General features: G+C 32.0%; 1 protein-coding gene across 1 annotated transcript in view; it reads right to left on the reverse strand.

Moving 5' to 3' along the window:
• PIEZO2 (piezo type mechanosensitive ion channel component 2) overlaps positions 1-23,107 on the reverse strand; it is a 271,682-nt gene that overhangs the window by 155,843 nt on the left and 92,732 nt on the right. Inside the window, exons 3-4 of the mRNA XM_051973830.1 lie at positions 14,435-14,645; positions 12,447-12,660 (exon numbers count right to left, since the gene is read on the reverse strand). Coding sequence (XP_051829790.1) covers positions 12,447-12,660; positions 14,435-14,645 — 425 coding nt within the window. The remainder of the gene's footprint in view (positions 1-12,446; positions 12,661-14,434; positions 14,646-23,107) is intronic.

Below are 23,107 nucleotides of genomic sequence, written 5' to 3' on the forward strand. Positions count from 1 at the left end.
TATAAACTTCAGAGATTTCAGATGGTACAGTGGAATGTTGAACAGTGGCTTGAGAATCAGAGAACCTGGATTTAAATTCCATCTCTGACATTTGATATTTGTATGATCTTGGGTAACTTTGCTTATCTCCTTAGGGCCTTAGTTTTTTCATCTGTATAATGAGAGGGTATACTCTTGCTGACTTTTAAGATCTCTTACATTTCTAAATATGGAATCTTATGAGACTTAAAAGCATTTAGGTGGCACACTGCATAAAGCACTGGCCTTGAACTCATTTTCATGAGTTCAAATTTGCTCTTAGATACTTAGTAGCTATGTAGCACTAGGCAAGTCACTGAATCCTATTTGTCTCAGTTTCCTGATCTGTAAATTGAATTGCACAAAGAAATGGCAAACCACTCCAGAATCTTTACTAAGAAAACTCTATAAATGGGTCCCAAAAAATCAGACATACCTCAAAATGACTCAACAACAAGGAGATGTAAGTACTTTGAGATCGACTTGCCCAGAGTCAAATCGATTGCAAATGGTAGAGCTGAAAATGTAGCAAGGCTTTCTGATTATAAAGTCAAGTGATATTACAAGCCATCTAATTTTCCTCCTCAATTGCTATCTGGCCTCATTTAGAAACTTTTGGATTTTCCTTAAAATTTACCTATTTAAATCACAGAAAGCCCAACTTTATTTTCTCACAGTAATTTGCAGTGTAATAGATTGAGGCAACATAGCTATAGCCTTAGAATATGTTAACCCCCCCGCCACTCCCCCTACCAAAGAGGAAGCATCTCAAAAGATCCTGTAACAATTCATAAAATTTATTCATAAAGCCTTAAATTTCACTTAGGAAACACTTTAACGCTCATGCTAAAAATACTTTGAGGAAAATCATGTCTATATGTTATCTCAACTTTATTTTTTTCACATGACAGTGAGAAACTCATGAAATCTCTCTTGTAAGAATAGTTGGTAACACATTTCAATTGTAAATTTCTAACAGTCCATATGTATTAATACTCTAACAAATGAAATAGGTCAGCTCCTCAGCTCACAAAGCAAGTTCCTCTCTTTTTGAATACAGAATCTTTTCAAATAAGCATGATGATGAACTAGAACAGCTTAATAGTGTTTGTGTTATTATATAGGATATCTGAGAGGGAGAGACAAATGGTTCCAGTAATTTTACCAAATCTGAAAGCAAATCTTCAAAGTTGCTAAACCCTCTAGCATTCATTTTGGTTCAGTTCAAAAACACTAAGGATTTATTAAAATATTAAGTGCCCAGTAGTCTTCTATGCTCTGGATATACAAAGACAAAAAAGAATAATTCCTGTGTACAATGAACTTATATTCTACAGAAAAAAGATACAATATATGCATTAAAAAGTGATTTGAGAACATATACATTAAAAATTCAAGAGGTAGAGAGGTTTAACAACCAAGGGGATCACTAGCACTGCAAACTAGATGAAGAAAGCAAGGTTTGTCTCATTATTTCACTTTTGGAATTAGACTTTTGAACATGAGCCATGGATTGAAATTAAGAATCATGATGGATAGACAATACATTTTATTAGCCTTATTCCTAAAATAGTGTATAAATTTGTCAAATTGGTTTATCTAAAATAGTTTACCAGAAAACTAATGAGATCTTACTGCTCTCTTTTGAAATTAAGAACATACCTAAACATTCAAAATTATACACAAGGGACTATCCTTTCAAATCAAAAGTTTAATAGCTAAACGGTTCTTTTTAAAAATAATTTTCTTAAAAAGATCTTGTTAGAATTCAGTTTTATGGAACAAACTCTGGTCTTGTTACATAGAAACAAATGGCCTTCCCCTCCCTTTCCATTGCTACCATAAATTTCATAGTCAATCTACTAAGTTGTACAATCTTAAGTGTACCATTTCCTATTTTGAAAGTATTACATATAGTTTGTGCTAATTTACTAAGAACAAGGATTTTGAATATATGTGAGAAAATAGATTATGTCATATCCATATAAAACAGATATAGCATCTCGCTTATATATTTTGGGATCATCGAATATATTAAAGAACATTTGTAGAATCTCACACTCCATTCCCATGACTGGGATTCACAAAGGTCACAAGCCATCTCCCAAGAGCTACTTGCTACTCTAGGGGATAAAAACAATGAGGCATATAGAGTAATAGCCATACAGAAGTTTATTTCTATGTCTCCCACATTCTGTGGGACCAGACTTATTTTTACTTATACACTGATCAAAATACTTGAAGCACTCAAACTATGACAGTGTGGAAGTGTTATGTGGAAAAAGAAAGGAGATGTAGAATCTTAAATAAGAAATGATCAATTTTTGAACCAAGAGTTTAAAGATGGATTTTATGAAATATCATAAGTAGTTAAAAACAAATGATTAAAAATAAAGTAAACAAAAATGGTTTGCCATTTTTTGTTGTTGCTATTACTAGATATAATTAAGCTTCTAATAAAAAGGATTAACTTTGACACTTATTCTGAACTAACATGTCTGGAAAAAAGTAAAATCCCCTCTTTAAATGCAAAATTTATTATTAGATCAAAGAAATGTGACAAATTACTCCTTAAAATGATTTTATTTCCAAGTTTTGTTACAATGTATTATTTATGTACTATATGGCACACTATTAAAACAATTGTAGTTTTTGGCATATTACTAACAAGTTCTCTCATACCAAGAGATATCTTTTCCTTTTTAAAAATTATATTCTTATAGTTTATTATGTGTCAAGTGCACATTGTGCCTGACAGTGTTCAGAAGAAATAGAAGCAAAAGACAGCAAGAAACACTGGTTCTATTCTCAACCTGAGTCATTTAACATCTCTCTGGGCCATATTTTCCTAAATTGTTGGCTAGTTCTAAGTTTAGAGTGTATATCTTATTGTTTCAGACATATTTGTTCTCTGTATTTGTTCAGACGTATTTGTTCTCTGCTCTCTCCTTGATTTCTTATTTTTTCCTCCTTTCTAGATTACTTTCTAATATCCTATTAGGAATCTTTCATACTCTATTATAAGTGGAAGGGCCTTGTGCTATCTCTTTTCATTAATTGTTCATATTGAACAGCATTTGAATTATACATAACTACCTACCAACTACCTGAGCCAGAAAAGAACAGAATTCTCAATATCTATACCCTAGGATAAATTTATATTATGCCTCTTGAAGTTTAGTATCATTTCTAGTGACTTTGATCTCTGACATGAATCAAGACCTAAGATGAATTCAAAGTACTTGGTTCAAGTAATAATTAATATAGGGTTTTATTTGATGACTTGACACCAAGCTGACTCAGAATCTGTTCTTGACAAGATAAATTGGATTGAGTTGATTTTCCCATTTTTTGGTTCTTTCTCTATCGGTTGACTATTACGTTTTATGCAGTTCTCACAAGTTTCTTTGGTCTGCTTTGATGTGTTTTTAATTCTGTGGCTTTAAAGAATGGACTTTTCCCAAGGAAACAAACAAAAGTTGTAGTTCTTAAAAGGTACACTTCAATACAATGGCTATTGATATGAGGACAGTCAATAAAATAACAGATACTTATCAATGCCATGAAGAAAACAAATGTGGCTCTGGCAGGGCAATACAAGGTTTGAGAGTACTAAAGAGAGAAAAAGTAATGTTTTTTACTAATAAAATACACTTATTTTTAAAGAATATACAAAAACCACTTTCAGAAGTCCAGAGAATAAGCTTTGAGCACCTTCAAAGGTCTATAAATTATTTTTAGAAAATGTTTCAAGGATTTTTTTTTAACTTCTAGGGATCCTGAAAATTTTTGCCCACTATTGAAGAAATTTTGAATTCTGAAAAATATGTTTATTGAAGAATCAGAATTGCTCCCAAGTAGAAAAATTCCTAAACAGAGATGGAGTGAAAACTATAACTTTGAACTATGCTATGAAAAGTTAGAAAATTTATGTTAAAGATAGAAATAAACATGCTTCAGTATCCAGGCTACTCATCTGATATAAGCCTCATCGAAAATCTATGAACCATTATAAGATTAGCCTTATAAAAAGATATATTTAAATTCCACTATGATAAAAGTGTGGTTTCAGGATGAAGAATCAAAGAATATATCTTATATATTGTGAAATCAATGACAAATTATATAAAACAAGTGATTAAAGGAAAAAGATATATTCCATGTTCAATCTTTTAAAGATGTATAAACTTGAAAAATTCATTGTATGTCAGTAAATTTAATTATTTTACATTGTTCCATTTAATTCACATACTATTGTAGAAAATATCCTATTTCTATGGATATATGAAATAAACATAATATAAATGTGCATTTATATAGTAGCACATCTAGGAATTGGTACTCTGGAATAACAGGAAAAGTTTGAATATATAGCTATTTATCTATATCTATATAGTATAGTCATAAGCATAGAAATAGTAAGACCATTAACAGGAATAAGAGAAGAAAGTCAAATGAAATTTTATTAGGGTTCTTAGAAACAGGTATATTAATCTATAATATAAAATGATTCAATGAAATGTGTATGTTTTGAAGCATTTCGACAAAAGCAAATATCCGAACAAAAAATTTGTAATAAAAAGACTTGAAGCTCTTTGACTAACTTTCTCTAACTATATAAGTATATACTCTACAAGGCACAGAGATTAAAAAAATTGTGCAATACTGCATCAAACTGTGGAGAAAAATCTGTTATAGTAACTGGAGAAATGTCCTTTGACCCTCTCCTCTCCCTCCCTCCCATATATATAATTGAAATAAATGTAAAACAGGTCAATGGCAGGGAAAGAACTCAGTCTCTTAAAAAGTGCTAAAGAATATGAAACAAACTATTGAAAAACAACAATAACAACAACAAAAGCACTTTCCTTTGAGAGATTCTTAAAAGTGAAAGGAAAATTGTCTATTATTTTTGTTTATTTCTTAAAGTTGATGAATTGACTATTTAAAGGAAGACTCTTTATTATGAATAGACAGATTTCTCCCCTCAGGCAAGTATTTTCATTAATTATTGGGGAGCTTTCTGGCCCACAACTGCTGGTCATCTTCACTCAGAATTGAAATCTATTCTTGGGACTGCTACTAACTGTACAGATGTGACCACAGTTTAACCTTTCTGGGACTACATTTCTCTAAACAATAGTTAGATTATATTATCTCTAGTGATTTCCAGCTCTAACAATATATTACTCTAGGATTGTAACCTCTAAAACCTATTTTGGTGGATTTCTCTTACTTGCTCCCTTTTTTACTCTTCCTCCCTTCCTCTCTCCTTTCTTTTTTTTCTCTTCTTCTTTTCTTCCCCTTTTTTCCCCTTTCTGGTTCTTATAACAGTTGTATTGCACTTGCCTCATTGAAATCAGAAAATTATACCAATACAGAATGCCATAAGGCAAGTCAATTCATTTAATTTTTAGCTCATATGATGAGGATATATATATATTTGATCTAACTTCAGCTTTTGTAAAGAAACACTAATGAAACATATTGTAAATATTTTATGAAATGAAACAATACAATTCACACTGATCAACTCCATGAAATAAATGCAAATTAAGGAATTAGGTATTTAATAAGTATTTATATGGGCTGGGTATTATGTTAATTACTGAAGAAACAAAGAACAAAATATGAAGTCTGTCCTGAAGAAACATGTAATTTAATAAGAGAATAGTTAAACTATTAGGAATATACAAGATACATACAGAGTAGATGGAAAGCTGAAAGGTAAATAACATTTTCCCTTTAACTTTTGCCATTAAATCAAATGAAAGTGTTCTTTTGGTCAGTTAATTTATAATCCCTAAAATTAAGTGATATGCATTCTGTATGTTACATCTTTCTAACTGGAGAAATTCTTGCCAACCAGTCTCAATTTTAAAAATTTAAATCTTTATATGTGTTTCTATTTTTTTGAGCTCAGAACACTCTAATGCAAGACAGGCATATCAAATCAATCCCAGGCAAAGTTAGGCCAGGCCAGGTCAGGCCACACTGAAAAAGTGTATTTGTTTTGTTAGACTGGATCCTGCAAAGGAAAATGAGGCAGTGTCTAATGGAGTTGGGCATGTGCAAGATTGAATGTATTCCTTTTAAACTAGGAGAAGGTTATCTAGAAGTCATACAACATAATAGTTACCATAGTTTAGTACTCACCATTGAGGGCTAAAATTGCCACCTGGAAGTAACACACAAAGGAAGTCATCACCTTGCTTTACATTTTTTTCCACTATCTTTTGTAAAGTGCTGAAATTTTCCATGCTGATTACCATTACCGCCCTTCTGCAATCATTTCCTTCATGCTCCAGTCAACAGAGCCAACTTGCTGCTGCCATCACATAACATTTGATTTCTTGCCTACCTGCATTTGTATATATTATGGGAATGTTTTCCCTCTTGACATTCACTTCTGGAAATCACTACTTAGCTTTCTTTAAGGTTTAGCTCTTGTGATAGTGACTTCAATCAAACATTTATTAAGAATTTATTAAATATCTACTCTATGTATGCTTTGTAAAGTGTTGGACTTTTAAAGACATGGGATTAAATATCATTTGTCCTCAAGGAGCTAACATTCTGTGAATAGAAATAATAAGTACATTATTATTGTTTAGTTGTTTTCAGTCAGGTTCGATTTTTTATGACCCATTTTGGAGTTTTCTTGGCAAAGATACTGGAATGACTTACCATTTCCTTCTCGAGCTTATTTTACAGATGAGGAAACTGAGGCCAATAGGGTTAAGTAACTTGCTTAGAGTAACACAGTAAGTGTTATTTGAACTGGATTTGAACTCAATTCTTTCTTCCTCCAGATCTGGAACTTTATTCATTGTGCCACCTACCTGTCCAATATTTATAAATATATAAAAGATACATTTGCATGTATAAATATATATACACTGCAAATGCATGCATCTCTCTCTCTCTCTCTCTCTCTCCCTCTCTCTCTCTCTGTGTGTGTGTGTGTGTGTGTGTAGATGCATATATAAATACAAAGAAATATCTGCACACACAAGATAAGTTTTTTGGGAAAGGTAGTAGAAAGTTATGGGAATTAAAAGTCTTTCCTGATTTCCCAGATGGTAATGGTTTTTCCCTACAAATTTTTTTTTGTATTCATTTTGTATGTATCCTCTATTTCCTTATCAATTTTATAACTGCCATAGAAAATAAACTACTTGAGGTCAAGGAATTGTTTCACTATTTTATTTGTATCTCCAGCACCTGCCATGATACTTGGAGCATATTAGGTAATAATAAAGGCTAGTTGATTACTTATTTGTTTTTACTTGATATAGATTTGAGTGGTAGAAACTAAACAATTCTATGTATTTTATAAATATCATTTCTATTTTTCTTTTCAACTTTTTTCCTATATTAACAGAGCCATCTATTTAAACCCAAGATTTAGAGTTCTATGTTCTAAGATGGTTGTTGTTATAGTAGTAGTTGTGGTTTTGTCTTTCTCTTTTATTGTATAAAAAGAGATATAATTTCATTTCTCCTCTACTGTAAAAGTGTTATAATATAGAACAGTTGTTCATCATGTAAAGTTTTTAAACTAAAATATTAAAGAATGTGACTACTGTCTAATGGAGACATGGTCCTTTATTAACATAAGTGATTTAAAAAAACTTTTAAATAAACCTTTAAAATTAAATTAACTTTAAAAAGTTTACTTTTTAAATGTGTCAGAACAATATAAGTTCCTGTAAAGCAAGTAAATGAGATAATATCTAAAAAGCACTTAGTAGTACCTGATATAGAAAAGATGTTTAATAAATTAGAAATTTCTATGAAGAAAACACTTGTGAGCAAAACTTTTCCTTGATTCAATGTAATATATATTTATATCTACTAGTAATAGAACAAATCAACATTCAATTGAAACAAAATTCCAGTATTTGACTCAAAAGGATTTTAGACTTGGAAGGGACCTGAGAAATCATCAAATCTAATTTCATTGTACAAAATGGAGGATAAAATGGATTAAAGTGTCACAATTAATAAGTTGCAAAATATTCTTGTGATGCCAAATTCATCCTCTTCAACTATAACCTACCAAAGTCAGGAATGCATTTTATATAAAGAAGTCTTAGTCCAACATTAATTTAAGAAAATTATGTGATAAACCTAAAGACTCTAGCTTCTGGGATAAGAATTAACTATTTGACCAAAACTGCTGGGAAAACAGGAAAATAATATAGTAGAAACTAGGCATACACCAACATCTCACATTCTATAACAAGATAAGGTCAAAATAGGCTCATTATTTAGACATAAAAGATAACACTACAAGCAGCTTTAGGAGAGCAAGGAATAGTTTATCTGTGAGATTGTTGGAGAAGTAAAGAATTAATTAATAAGCAAGAAATAAAGAACATTATGAAATACAAACATTGATAATTTTGATTAAATTAACTTAAGTTTTTGCACAAACACAACCAATGCATCCAAAGTTAAAAGGGAAGCAGAAAGATGGGAAACAATTTTTACAGCCAGTGTTTCTGATAAAGGCCTCATTTCTCAAGTATATTGAGAATTGAGTCAAATTTATAAGAATACAAGTCATTCCCCAATAGACAAATGATCAAAGGATATGAATGGGCAGTTTTCAGATGAAGAAATTAAAGCCAATTATAGTAATATGAAAAATGTTCTAAAGCACCATTTATTAGAGAAATGCAAATTAAAACATCTCTGAGATACTACCTTACTCCTATCAGGTGGGCTTAGATGACAGAAAAAGATGTATTATTGGTGGAATTGTGAACCCATCCAACCATTCAGGAGAGCAATTTAGAACTATGTCCAAATGGCTATAAAATCATGTGCAAACCTTTTGATCCAACAATACTACTACAGTGGCGGTATCCTAAAAAGATCCTTAAAAATGGAAAAGGACTCATATGTGTAAAATATTTGTTATATTCTTTTTTGTGGTGGTAAGGGATTAGAAATTGAAGGGATGCCCATAAATTGGGGAATAGCTGAACAAGTTGAAGTATATGGATGTAATGGAATACCATTGCTTTTTAAGAAAAGATGATCAGGCTAATTTCAGAAAAGTCTGGTGAACTGATGTTGAGTGAAATGAACAGAAGCAGAACATTCTATCTACATAGTTACAGCAACACTGACTGATGATCAAGTACGACAAAAAGCCCTCAGCAACACAGTGATCCAGAACAATTCAATAGTCTTGTGATGGAAAATGCCATCCATAGACAGTGAAAGAACTATGTAGCCTGAATGCAGATGAAAGTATAACATCCCCCCTTTTATTCTGATGGTTTTTCCCTGTTGTTCTGATTTTTTTCCCACAACATGACTGATATGGAAATGTTTAATGTGATTTTACCTGTAGAATCTATAAAAGATTGCTTGCTACCTTGGGGAGAGAGGGGAATTAAGGGAGAGATGGAGAAAAATTTGGAATTCAAAATCTTACAAAAATGAATGTTAAAAAATCTTTCAATGTAATGGGAAAATGTTATTAAGTTAAAATAAAAGAAAATTGTTTTTAATGAGATGTGTAGCCTCAGAAATCACTTTAGATTCCAGCTTTACTTGGTTAGAAGATCATATGTGAAGCATACATTCAAATTATTGAACTAGTCTTCCAATAACAGTCTCCAAAAAAGAAAAGAAAGATTTAAAAATTAATGAACTCTCATCATAAAAGTATCTCAATACATTATATTCTTAATTATACTGAAAGTCAAATAACACTCACAGCAATGTGCACTCTAACACACACACATGCGTGCGCGCACACACACAAAACACTTGAGGCCATTGTCATCTACTAGATACCTGAAATCTAGCTTCAAGTAAGTGTTATTTAAAAGTAAATTAATTAAGGAAGGGAAAGACTTACCATTTAGTAGCACTACCCTCAAAAGAGCAAACCATTTGACTATGATTTCATACTAGATCTTCAAGGACTTTTTGCCATTTAAAAGACAATATTTGGAAAGTAGCTATACCTTTGGCAAAATCAGTTAGACATGGAATAAAGAAGAACTGTCCAAAGGAAGAAAGGGAAATTGAAAGAATAAAATGGGGCCATCCAACCTATTTAATTTGTTATATTAGGGTTTTACTCTATTGAAAAGAGCATAGAATATCTTTTAAAATCTTAGTATAATTTAAAATTTATATAACTTCAGAAGAATAATGCTAAAATGGGGCAACTAGGTGACACAGCAGATAGAGTGCAGGATTTAAGGTTAGGAAGACTCATGTTCCTGAATTCAAAACAAGCCTCAAACAGTAGCTGTCTGACTGGGAAAGTCATTTATCCTTGTTTGCTTCAATTTTCTCATCTATAAAGGAAATGGCAAACCATTCCTAGGGAACTAAAATGGGGTCATGAGGAGTTGGACCTGATTGAATTTTTAAAAATTGATAAAAAATTTTAAACTGAAATTTTAATTATTTAAACATTTAAATATTAGAGTTTCTTATTAAAATTCAACATTACTTCAATTTTGTTTTAAACATAATTCTACTCAATTTCTGGATTTTGCAAAAACTTTGATCAACTGTTACTCAGTGACTAAAAGGATTCATTCATAATCCCAACTTTAAGGTTATCTAACAATGAGATTTTGATACGTATAGGATAGATTTTTTACATGATCCCATAAGAAAAACCCTAATAGAGATATATGTGATCAAGGCAGGCAAGGGCCAGTCAAGAATGTGCCACTTAGAAACTTTTGCAATACAATACATGATAGAATATTCTTTTTAAATTAAAATTTTATTCTTCAAAAGGTACAAAACCAAATAAATTAAAATGAATGTAAATAATGACTAATTAATTTAAATGGTTTAATTCTGAATTAACATAAAAAACTATTAGTAATACATTATTTTAGTGGGTTTGTACCTTGTATGAATTTGAATTTATTAAAATTTAAAATAGCAGTAAGATTTTTGGGACACCCTGTTAAATAAAATAGTATATCAAACCTTGACTTTGAAAAAATTAAATTATATTTGAATCTTTATTGGCTGATTTATTCCTCAAGTTTGCCCATCAAAGTGGTGCATCTAGATCCAAACGAACAGAAGAGGTTCATTCACCCAAATTCCTACTCTACTACTCGAATTCCTATGTTAGACATAGTCTCATAACACATCTTGCCTCTTTTGTTTGCCACTAACTTCACTGATCTGTCCTACCTCATAGGACCAAAAGCAAATGTAGGTCAGTATTAGTTCTTCTTGCTCTGTTCTCTGGGTATCATTTTATTATGCTTATATTCCTTCTTCAAAAAGAATGCTTTCTGTCTGTGACTACTATTTATAAAGGAATAAGGTACACAATTAAGTCTCAACTGAGTTTAATGAAGATGTTTCTGTCTAGAAAAGTGAATAAGGTTCTTCCCAATTCTAAGGTTCTCTGTTAAAGAAAACAAAAACAAAAATAATCTTAAGAAAGGGGGTTTCTATTACACTACAAACAAATCATTTCCTTATATATGAAATTCTCAAAGCTTACAGTATAAAAATACCCCCACTATCAATAAATTTACATGGTAGGAAAACTTAAGCAAATACATTTTTATTTTTATTAGTTTAAATATCTTTTAATGTTAATATTGAAAAAAAAGAAATTGACTTTGAAATCTTTATTTAATAATGACAAATCTTATTAAGGTTCTCTTCTTACAGGAATGTAACTAAGTTGTGATGAATTTAAAGTTTAGGATGAATAAATTAGAATAAAGTCAGATAAGTATTGTGTGTGGTTTGTGTGTGTGTGTGTGTGTGTGTGTGTGTGTGTGTTTTGTTTTTTATCTTGGACACAGATATTAGGACACAATGTTGGTGTACTTTCTCTGTTTTGCCAACAAACTTCCTCTAGGTGGCACAAAAGATCCTTTATTGCAAAACAAACAATACTAAAGACCCTCTCCCTGCCTCACCCCCAATATGTCCTGCCTTTTATGGCAATTTACTTTTAAAGTTACAGTATATCATTTCACAAAAGCCAACAGTTTAAGTTCTGAGAAAGTAGGTTTTCTCAATACATTTCAAAAACAGAAATTAATTGTCTAAAAGAAAAATCAGTAATGGCAGTAATATCTACATTGTGATATCCTCATTTATATCACCATTATAAAATGAAGAATATAACATCAAATATAGTCATTTTAATATCCAGAAAACATTATCCTATCCATGGAGCATTATCTTGGTTGGAAAAAGTTTATCTAGATCTTCATTGAGGGGGTGAAAAGCTTTTAAGAACTGGAGTTGGGATTGGTTTTTCCTTGCTTTCTATAACATTAATTTTTTATTTTTTTTGTTGATTCAACTAGTTATTTTACAGTCTTTTGGGGGAATACTTGGTTGAGTAACCATAACCATAAATTAACTTGGAGCCCAACTGTCCATTTTAATTGTACACTTACCTTGCATAGTAGTCTCCAGGTGGAACTGCTTCTTGAAAGAATTGAAACTGGTACAAATAAAGTCCAATCAAGTGCCCAGCAGAGAAGATGGCCATTAAAACACAAAGGCAGCTGAATATCAGGGGGTCAAAAGTGCGACACCAAGACCACCATGTGCATAGTCCCAAAAATACAAAGAAATATACTAATGAAGTCAAAGATGGTAACATCATACCTGAGGGGGAGAAATGAAAATGGAAAATAATGATTTGCAACTGAAAAAACATGCATCAAATACATACATACATACATATATGTATATATTTAACAAGGCAATTGAAGTTAAGTGACCTGTCTAGGGTCACACAGCTAGGAAGTTTCTGTGTCTGGATTTGAACACAAGTCCTTGTGACTCTAGGGCCAGTACTCTATCCATGATGCCATCTAGCTGCCCCCAACACAAAAGCTAGGAAATAACTAAAGATACAAACAAATCTTACTTGTAATTTCTATGCACAGTAAATAGACATATTTATACCATTGAAATTACTTATAAGTTTATATGGATATTTTTCTTCTCCTACAATCCATCTCTATCCCAAATTTTTAAGAGGAACAATACAGAGTTTCTTCCTCCTTATCTCGATTTTGATAGGTTCACTTTGGTGGGCAACCAAAAGTTACTCTGAACACTTATTCAAAAAGTGTTTTGGAAATCTGTTTTCTGATAATCAAAGGAAAAATGATTTAAATTAGCAATGTCAACGTATTATGACCAAACTTTCAAAGGGCTTGCAGCTAGGGAATATATTTGCCTAATCTTCTCCCCATTTTAAAGAAAAACCATCTATTTCAAAGTGGGAATGATTCCATAAAAATTTTGGTTTATTGCAATGTACAGATGCTACTAATTTTACTGGGTAGATTAAGATTTCACTAATTTCATAATGATGCATCAGATCACAATAGTTTATAAAATATTAAAGTTTTGTCCTACCTTATAAAATGTGGTCATACCTATGTAATGAGATAGCTAAACAACAGGGATTGTGAATATATATCAGTGTTTCAGTTTAAGATAATTTTTTATTCTATCTATTGAACTTTGGCAAATGAAATATCTTCCCACCCAGACTCTTTCCTTTAAAACTATTGATACAACTCTAGCCTGTTAAATTTAAATTAAATTGGTCATATGCTTCCAGTTCAATGAGATACATGTCTCCTTTAATATTTTGATTAAATAGCTCAGAGGGAGTAGGATAGAAGACAGAGCTGTCATATTTATACACTCGAGTCAGTTGGCCAAAATAAGAGGTAAATGCTGAAGGAGGAGTTTGGAGGAGGAGTTGGCAGTTATCAGTCAAATTAGAAAAGAGAGTACTCTATCTACCAGTTGGATTAAGAAATGTAATAATAAATAAAATGTGGATGTTTATATTGTCTATGTCCTTATGCTATAAGTTTTGCCATAGATTATCTGTAATGATAATTCATTATAAGCATGTGAGCATGCATGTGCACATGCACACACACACAAATACATGCCTGCAAAGAAGGAGCATAACAGTAGAAGGAATCTAAAAGTGCAGAATGTTGGCACAGTCTTATGAATGGGCCATTTCATTTTTCTGGAATCCAATAATTTATACTATACAATAGAATTTAAGTGGGAAAAAAAAATTCAGGCAAGGTATAATCATGAAACCACCACTCTGAAAGTTGTTATTTAGTAGGATTGATGAAGTGAAAAGCACATGAATTCTGAAGTTAAGGGGTTTATGTTTAAATACCTACTATCTTTGAAGCTCATTCCTTGATTGATCATGGGCAAGCCCATTTACCTTCCTTGGGCCTCAATTTCCTCATCTATAAAGTGGAGGAGTTCTACGAGTTTGATAACTTTAAAAAACAAACACATTTATTTCCTTATTCCTTAGTGTGCCAAATATTCATTGGCTATACGCTTAACTCAACTGGGCTCTTTAAGAGTGACAAAAAGCACCAACCTGTTGAACCAAGTAAGATGGTCACAACAACTTTTCCAGCAGTGGCAATCATGTTGCCAATGAACTCTTTCAATCTGGAAGCAAGTGAGGCAAACCTACGCAATATTTTTAATTTTGTACTTTCTTCCAATTCCCCTTCAATAGCATCTCCTGCATCTAAGTCCTCTTCATATAGCAAGGCTTCTTCAGAATCTGCTTTTTCTCTTCCAGCCTAAATGCAAAACAGAAAAACACTGTAATAAAAAATTCAACATTCTATGAACAGGTTAACAGGGATGATTTAAAGATTAGAGGATCATATTGAGTACATTTTTCCCCCTCAGAACAATCCAGAAAATTTATATAATGCATTAGGATTATTTTAGACTCCTCTTTTATTTTTTTCCAGGAAGCAAACATGAAAAATTAATTAAATATTTTTATTTAATAATTAAAATTTATTATAATTAAATATAAATATAATTAATAATTAAATTATTTTTAATTAAATATAATTAAATTTTATTTAATAATTAAAATTAAATAATTAATTAAATATAAGTTATTTTTATTATTATAATTACATATAATAATTAATTATTATATTTACAATTAAATATTTAATTAAAATAATTAAAAATAAAATCTCCTATTACTTAATAATAACCCAATCTTTTTATGTATAGATGTTTCTAAAAAAGTAAAAGAGATATTTATATTTATGAGATATTTATGCTTTAATTTTATGTTCTATCATTTTTTGATTTGATTTTTAAAAAATTTTGTTTTGCCTTTAGGATAATGTGGTTATATCTGATCTATTCCTGGAAGAGGACAGAAATTTGGGCTTAGTTCAAAGAATTTAGGAAATCCCTTTCTTTGTGGAGATGGTCTTTGTTCTTTATTTCTATGAAATCTGCCTCTAGGCAAATGACTATATATAGGCTGATTAGCAACATGAACAGCCTGTTACTACATGGATTTTTAAATAGATAGTATAACATACAGACCCATCTCTGACTGTCGCACTATTCTGGCATTGACATTTATTTCTATCCTACACTTTGGAAAGTAGGGACATTAAGGAGAAAGACTCTATTCATTCATATAGTGCATACTTTCCCCCACAAAATCTAACTTTAGGACCCACCAGATGTTTTTAATCTCCAAACAACCCAAAGATTTCTTAATATCTTTAACAAGAAAGGTTTAAAGGGTTAGGTTCAGAACTACCACCAAGCTCAAAGTTGTTTTGACTTATCTGAAAAGGACAACTTATGTATTACCAGTGAGGATGAGATCTGGGTGAGTTGTGGAGGAAGTGCAGTTTGGATGGGAGGGAGAAATGATAGAAGAGATGCTCATCCAATGAGAGTGAGGGATGAGACTTAAAAATAAATAAATTGTAATGATTAAAAACCAAACACTAGAAATCTATTTCACCACTATGAGTCTTAGTTTCCTTATTTACAAAAGATTGGATGAAGAGTTGGGCTGGGTAATTGTTAAGTGATCTTCCAACTCTAAATCTATGATATTTCCTTTATCCTATTTATGTAGGTTTTAGATCATGTTTTTTCCTTTAAAGATCAAATAACAGCATTGTTCCATGCCACATGAGCAAAACAAAGAAAAAGGTAGCACTGACTGTGCCAGAGATGGTATAAGAGAAGCACTATCCATAGTAGAAAAGAAAATGTGACTACAATTTTCAAAAACAAACTGTGTGTGTATATGTGTGTACTTGTATGTTTTTTTTGGTGTGTGTGTGTGTGTGTGTGTGTGTGTGTGTGTGTGTGTTTGGCGGGGGATGGGACACAGAAAAGAAGGGAAGTGGAATTTGCACGGTATAGTCCAATAAGCTTGACATAATTCCTGGGGAAATTCTAGCTTGGATAATTAAACAGAAAATATATCGATAAGTGCTAGTTAGAAAGAGATGGGTCTTTAACTAGACTAATAAACTAGTTGTTGTTGTTGTTTTAAATCATATAATCAATAAGGAATCAATTCTCTATGTATTTTGGAAATGAGGCCTTTATCAGAACCTTTAACTGTGAAGATGTTTTCCCAGTTTGTTGCTTCCTTTCTAATCTTATTTGCATTAGTTTTGTTTGTACAAAACTTTTTAATTTGATGTAATCAAAATTTTCTATTTTGTGATCAATAATGGTCTCTAGTTTATCTTTGGTCACAAATTTCTTCCTCCTCCACAAGTCTGAGAGATAAACTATCCTATGTTCCTCTAATTTATTTATAATCTCGTTCTTTATGCCTAAATCATGGACCTATTTTGATCTTATCTTGGTGTATGGTGTTAAGTGTGATGATTTGGACGAACCGATGCAAACACCGCTGCTCTATAGGCTATCCTTTATAACTGAATCGGAGATATTGGCTTTATACTCGCAATAGTATGACTAATAATCAATAGTAACTCCTGAGACATCTGTAGGTCCATAATCAATAAGAAATCAAAAATATTTTTAAGCAGAGGAGTCATATGGTCCTCACTTAAAGAAGAGGATTTTGTGAGCAGGTGAAATAATTAGAGAAAAAAAGAGACTAGGAGAAGAGCTATCAATAATGACGTTATTATAATGGTTGATACAAAAGGATGTAAGCTTGAGTGGTAGCTGTTTAGAGAAAGGGGAAGATAGAGATTTTGAGGAAGTATAATCAATAGAATACAAACACTTATTGGATAATAGAGGGAGGTGATGGAAAGAGAAGAATCTTGAAGGATTGGTTATGAACCTGGGAAAATGTAAGAATGATGATGCCTTCAATTATAACAACTAAATCTGAGGGAAAGTCATATTAAGTGACATATTTAAGATTCAATTTGGATATGTCAAATATGAAATGTTTGTGAAATTCAGATGTCCAAGTTGAAGATAGGGGGATGGTGTTCATAAGAGGGATTATGATTTAATATATACATATATAGGAAAGTAAGATCACATATATAGTAGCAAAGGTGGTAAGAATTAGATTTGAACAGAAGTTCTCTGACTTCTTTCCACCATGCCTCCCCCCTCTCTTCTCTTCAGACAAAGATGATAACTATGAGCAGATGATATCATTAAGATAAAGGGAAGAAGATATACCAGATAGAGACTTCTGAGGCACCCAAATTTAAAAAATGTAGGGTATGGATGATAGACTCAGAAAGGGAACTTGGATGGATGAAGAATCAGAAGGGGATAATGACAGAAGTCAAGGGAGGAAGGCATATTGATTAAGAGAGAGGAGTGAAAAGTATCAATAGCTACTAATAGGTTAAGAGAAGGATGGAGACTGAGAACAGACATGGGATTTAGCATTTATAAAAAATGATAACTTTTAGAGAGCAGATTGAGAATGGTGTGCTTAGAAGTCAGTTTCAAAAGGATTGAGAAGTGAATTAGCAGTAAAGAAATAGAAGCACTGAGTGTAATCCCAGGAAATTTTCCTTTTCCCAGGAAATTGAAAGATGAAAGGGAGTTAGAGACACTAGATTCAACCACCATACTTTATAAGTGAAGAAAGTGAAATACAGAGAAATTAAGTTTCTGTCTGATTTATACAACCATCCAGGGTGTGAGGAAGGATTTTTAAGCCAAGTCTTCTCAACTCTAAGCCTGGTATTCTATTAACTCAACCATACACCAATTAGTGAAATTTTGTGTTTTTTGAAATGTCTGTTTTTGCATACAGGAGTAAATCTTTGAATATAACCCTTTCTGCCTAAAAGCTTTGCATGGCATTGAGAACTGATGACATAGATTAAGATGACAAGAAATAACAATTTTATTGCCACTCAGATCAGTTAAAAAATAGCCACCATAATAAATGCCTTATTATGCAATGAGAGAATTCCCAAGGGTTCTGATTAAATCAAATAAACCTATCTAGTAATTTGTGAGATCATAAAAATTTGTTTCCATGACCTTTCCTTAGTAGGACAGAGGTTCCATGAATTTTATAAACATACAATTTAGTTGTTTTTCTTTCTGAAAAATCCCAGGGGCTTTCATTTAAGAACACTTTTAAAAACTGACAAACTGAGATAAAACACAGACAAAAAAAAATTCTAAGTTGCTACTATCCTGATCAGGGCCAGAATATCCATTAGTCATTTCAAAGCTTGGCTTATTACTGTCCCTGTTTTTTTTTTTTTAAAAAGTTTTTCCCCCAATCTCATGAAGTATAAACACTGTAGCATTGGAAAAATTTTCAATTCATAATAATGTATTTACTAACAAGTAATCTTAGTCTGGTCTGAAATGCATTTGTATTTTTTTTAGTTAGGAAGTTGAAGTATCATCACTACAAAAAAATTCTCCCCACCAAACAAACAAACAAACAAAAATAAACCTAACTTTATTTTTGCTCTACTGGTGAAAGAAGATAAAGGAAGATTGTGAAAGTTTAAACATTTTTGATAAAAATAAAATCCTATGCATTTCAAATAATGAGATTGCCACTATTACAAACTACAAAACTCTTCTGAATATACAATTTCTTTACCTCACAATCCCCAGAATTTTTTTAACTTAAAATACATATATGATTCAATTAGGATATTTGGAGAAAATACTTCTAGTAATTAAAGCATACTAAAATGGGCTGTTTCAGGAGGTACTCCTCTTAACTCTCCTATCCCTGGAGTTTACACAGTAAGGACAGAACGGCCACTTAAGGGTACATTGTACAGGTGATTCATGTTCAGATATGGATTGTATTAGATGGTCATTCAAGTCATTTCTAATTCCAATATTTTATGATAGCTTTGCCTTTACCACTACACTAAATTAAAATCTACATGTTCCAAGATCTTTATTTCCTTTCTCCTCTTTTTTGGCAAAGTTTTATTGTCTTCAGAATTTTTATAGACATCCCCAAAAAGAGTAATCATTTCAACTAATCTCAAATCCACCGTGCTCAGACTAAAACCACATCTCAGAAAAATTTGCTTCTAGGGCAAGATAATGGAAAAGAAAGTAGACTATAAAGGGAAACTGACTTGACTGAAACTATTTCCTATTCACATATGAATACAAGGATTCATAATGTTAAAGTATTTTACTACAATCAGAAGGAAAAATGCATTTCATGCAACCCCCATCCTCTTAAAGGTTAGGAAATAAAACTTAGAAGTATTGTGATATAGGGCACATAGGTTATAAAATAGGAGAACCATGATTTGCATGTAAATATTTTTATACCAAAACCATTTCTCTTTCCAGTGCACCATATAGAATCTATGTACTAAATCAAACAAGGACTTAAGAGGAAAAGGTTTCTTACACCCCAAAAAAGATAAACTCTGATAACCTGATTTAATTCAGAGCTTATCCAGAAGTTCTTGGTCTTTAAATATTACCTATCAAGTTATCACTTAATTGCTCATGAGAGAGTTGCATTAGTTGTTCTTTATAGCTCCTTCTGGTTCTAAATCTGTGATGCTATGACCTATGTCAGCTTCAAGCAAGATGTAAAAATAAGGAGGCAGAAGCAAATGGTAGAGAAAAGGCAGTGACTCATCTGCACTCCCCTAAGCTCTTCTAACAACTGAACTCTTTCTTAAGCCCCTCTAAACAACTTTAATTAATGACCCCAAATAAATTCTGGAGCAGCCAAAGCCACAAAAGGATCAGATGAAACAATTTTCCTGCCCAAGACAAGTTAAAAGGTCAGAAAGAAAGGACTATTGCACTGAGTAAAAATGAAGTGCAATTCTGCTCAAGCTGCAGACCACTAGTAAACTTGGTAGGGATTGAATCAGTGGAGGCAGTGGCAGGTTTCTGGAACTCTTGGCCCACAGATGGTAAGGGGCTCAGACATCTTGTCAAAAGGAGATTACAGGGATCCCTTTGCTGCCACTAGGGGCAAGGTTCTTTTGCATTGCTCATATTTAGTCCTGCATCTCAGTTCAAGTGTAAGAAGGAACACTAGCACACCAGAGCTTGTGGCCACACTGGGACAGAGGCAGTAGTCTTAGTTCCAAAGTGGAAGACAATGCTTGTGGTTGCTCAAACACAGAACACTTAACAGGAGAGTTGTAAACACACCTCTTCCTAGATCATAATACCTTGGAAGAACCAAAAACTTAACAGATCCCCAGTATTATCTCTGAAAATAGTTGCACAAAAGAATCCTGAAATTTGGGATTGTGCCCTTTCTCTAGAAGCATACCTTTACTTTAGCACTGGGTTAAAAGTCAAGAAATAGTTTGGGAAAATGAGTCAATAGCAGAAAAAGTTCCTGACTGTAAAAAGTTACTATGGTACAGGGAAGTGTAGAGGGCTGAAACTCTGTATGATTGATTTAAACAAGGTGTTAACTCAGTGGAATTGATAAGACAATGGTTATCTAGTTTAGCATGGTGATTAATAGTTCTCTACTTCAGTATGATTGATGTAATCTTACCACAAATAATTGTTCCCTAGTGATATAATGATTGGTTTATATTCAGTATACTGTAAATGATCTAATTATAATAGAGCATATAAACTAGGACAAATTTAGCTAGGGTCAGACTCAGAGAAGACAGAAGACTGGAGGTGGGAGCTCCTGCTCTCGGAGACAAGGAGAGATATTCATTCCATCTCCCACTTTTGTGGCGGGAAGCTGGAGCACAAGCCTGGGATTCAGAGAGACATTCCATCTTTGATCAGGCACCTGGTGGCTCTCCTTCATTTATCTACTGAAACCAAGTCCCATCTGAAGGACATTCAGAAAGCTGGCCAGGCCCCAAGTGAAGGAAACAGATTTTGAAGGAGATAATAAAGAATTTGGACTTTATCCCTGACTATTCTTGTGGTAATTACTCAGCTGAAACAATAACTGATCCAAAGACCTCTAGAAAACCAACCAGAACAAGTTTAAAACAAACTCAGAAGACAACAAAGTCAAAACTGCTATCTTCAAAGCCTTAAAGAAAAATTTGGATTGAACTTAGGTCATGGAAGGTTTTTAAGAAGATTTTAACAATCAAATAAAAGAGATAGAGGAGAAATTTGGAAGAGAAATGAGAATAATGCAAGAAAATCATAAAAAAGAAGCCAACAACTTGATAAAGGAGGCACAAAATATATTGAAAAAAATTACCCTTTAAAAATCAGCATAGGCCAAATGGTCAAAGAAGAACATAAATCTAATGAAGAGAAGAATGCCTAGAAAAGCAGAATCATTCAAGTGAAAAAAAAAGATATACAAAATTCACTGAAAAAATTCCTTAAAAATACAAGTGGTCAAATGGTAAAAGGAGATACAAAAACTCACTGAAGAAAATAATTCCTTAAAAATTAAAAATGGAAACTTATGACTTTATGAGAATCAAGAAACTATAAAACAAAATTAAAAGAATGAAAAAATTAGAAGATAATTTGAAATATCTCATTGGATAACTAGCCAATCTAGAAAACAGATTTAAGAGAGATAATTTAAGAATTATTGGACTACATGGAACTTATAATAAAAAAACGAACCTAGACATCATAATTCAAGAAAATGTCAAGGAAAATGTCCTGATATTCTAGAATAAGAATGAAAATGGAAACAATTTACTTATCACTTCCTGAAAGGGATCCCAAAATAAAAAATCTATGCCAAATTTCCAAAACCTCAGATCAAGGAGAAAATATTACAATCAGTGTAAAAGAAATAATTTAAATATCATAGAGCCTCAGTAAGGCTAACACACATTTAGCAGTTTCTACATTAAAGGATCACAGGACTTGAATGATATTTCAGAGGGCAAAAGGGCTAGGATTACAACTAAGAATCACTTACCCAACAAAACTGAGTATAATTCTTCAAGGCAAAAAATTTACATTGAATGAAGGACTTTCAGTCTTGATGAAAAAGCCCGAGCTGAACAGAAAATTTGACTTTCAAAATCAGCTCTGGAGAAGCATAAAAAAGTAAACAAGAAAGTTTAAGGAACTTAATAAGGTCAAACTGTTTACATCCCTACATGGGAAGATGATACTTGTAACTCCTCAATTTTTTCTCTATAATAGGACAGTGAGAAGGAATATACATAGGCACAGGACGAATGTGAGTTGAATATAATGTGATGATTGCCAAAAAACAAAAACAAAAACAAAAAACAAAAAACAAACAAACATAAAATTAAGAGGTGAGAAAGAGGAATGAACTTGGAGAAGAGGAGAGGGAGAGGTAGAATGGGGTAAATTAACTTCCATAAAAGAGGCACAAAAGTTTTTATAGTGGAATAAAAAATGGAGGATGAGTTGTATATGAACCTAACTCATCAGAATTGACTCAAAATGAGAATAACATACACATTCAGTTGAATACAGAAATCTATCTTATCTTTCTTATCCTACAGAAAAGTTGGGGGAAAAAAGGATGTGTTGGGGAGCTGATAGAAGGGAGGATTGACTGGGAAGGAAAAATCAGATACAAAACAATTTTAATAATAGAATGAAAGAAGAGAGAAAGTAGTATAAACAGGAAGGAAATAAGATTGAAAGAAATTCAAAATTCGTAAATATAGCTGTGGAAAAAATTTTTTACAGTAAGTTTCTCTGAAAAACACCTTGTTCCTCAAATATATAAAGAATGAAATCAAATTTATAGAGATAAGTGCTATTCCTCAATTTATAAATTGGCTAAAGGATATGCAATTTTTAGAAGAAATTATCAAAACTATCTATAGTCATATAAAAATTCTCTAAATCA

The sequence above is a fragment of the Antechinus flavipes genome, chromosome 1 (assembly GCF_016432865.1).
Source record: "Antechinus flavipes isolate AdamAnt ecotype Samford, QLD, Australia chromosome 1, AdamAnt_v2, whole genome shotgun sequence".
NCBI classification, from domain to species: Eukaryota; Metazoa; Chordata; class Mammalia; order Dasyuromorphia; family Dasyuridae; genus Antechinus; species Antechinus flavipes.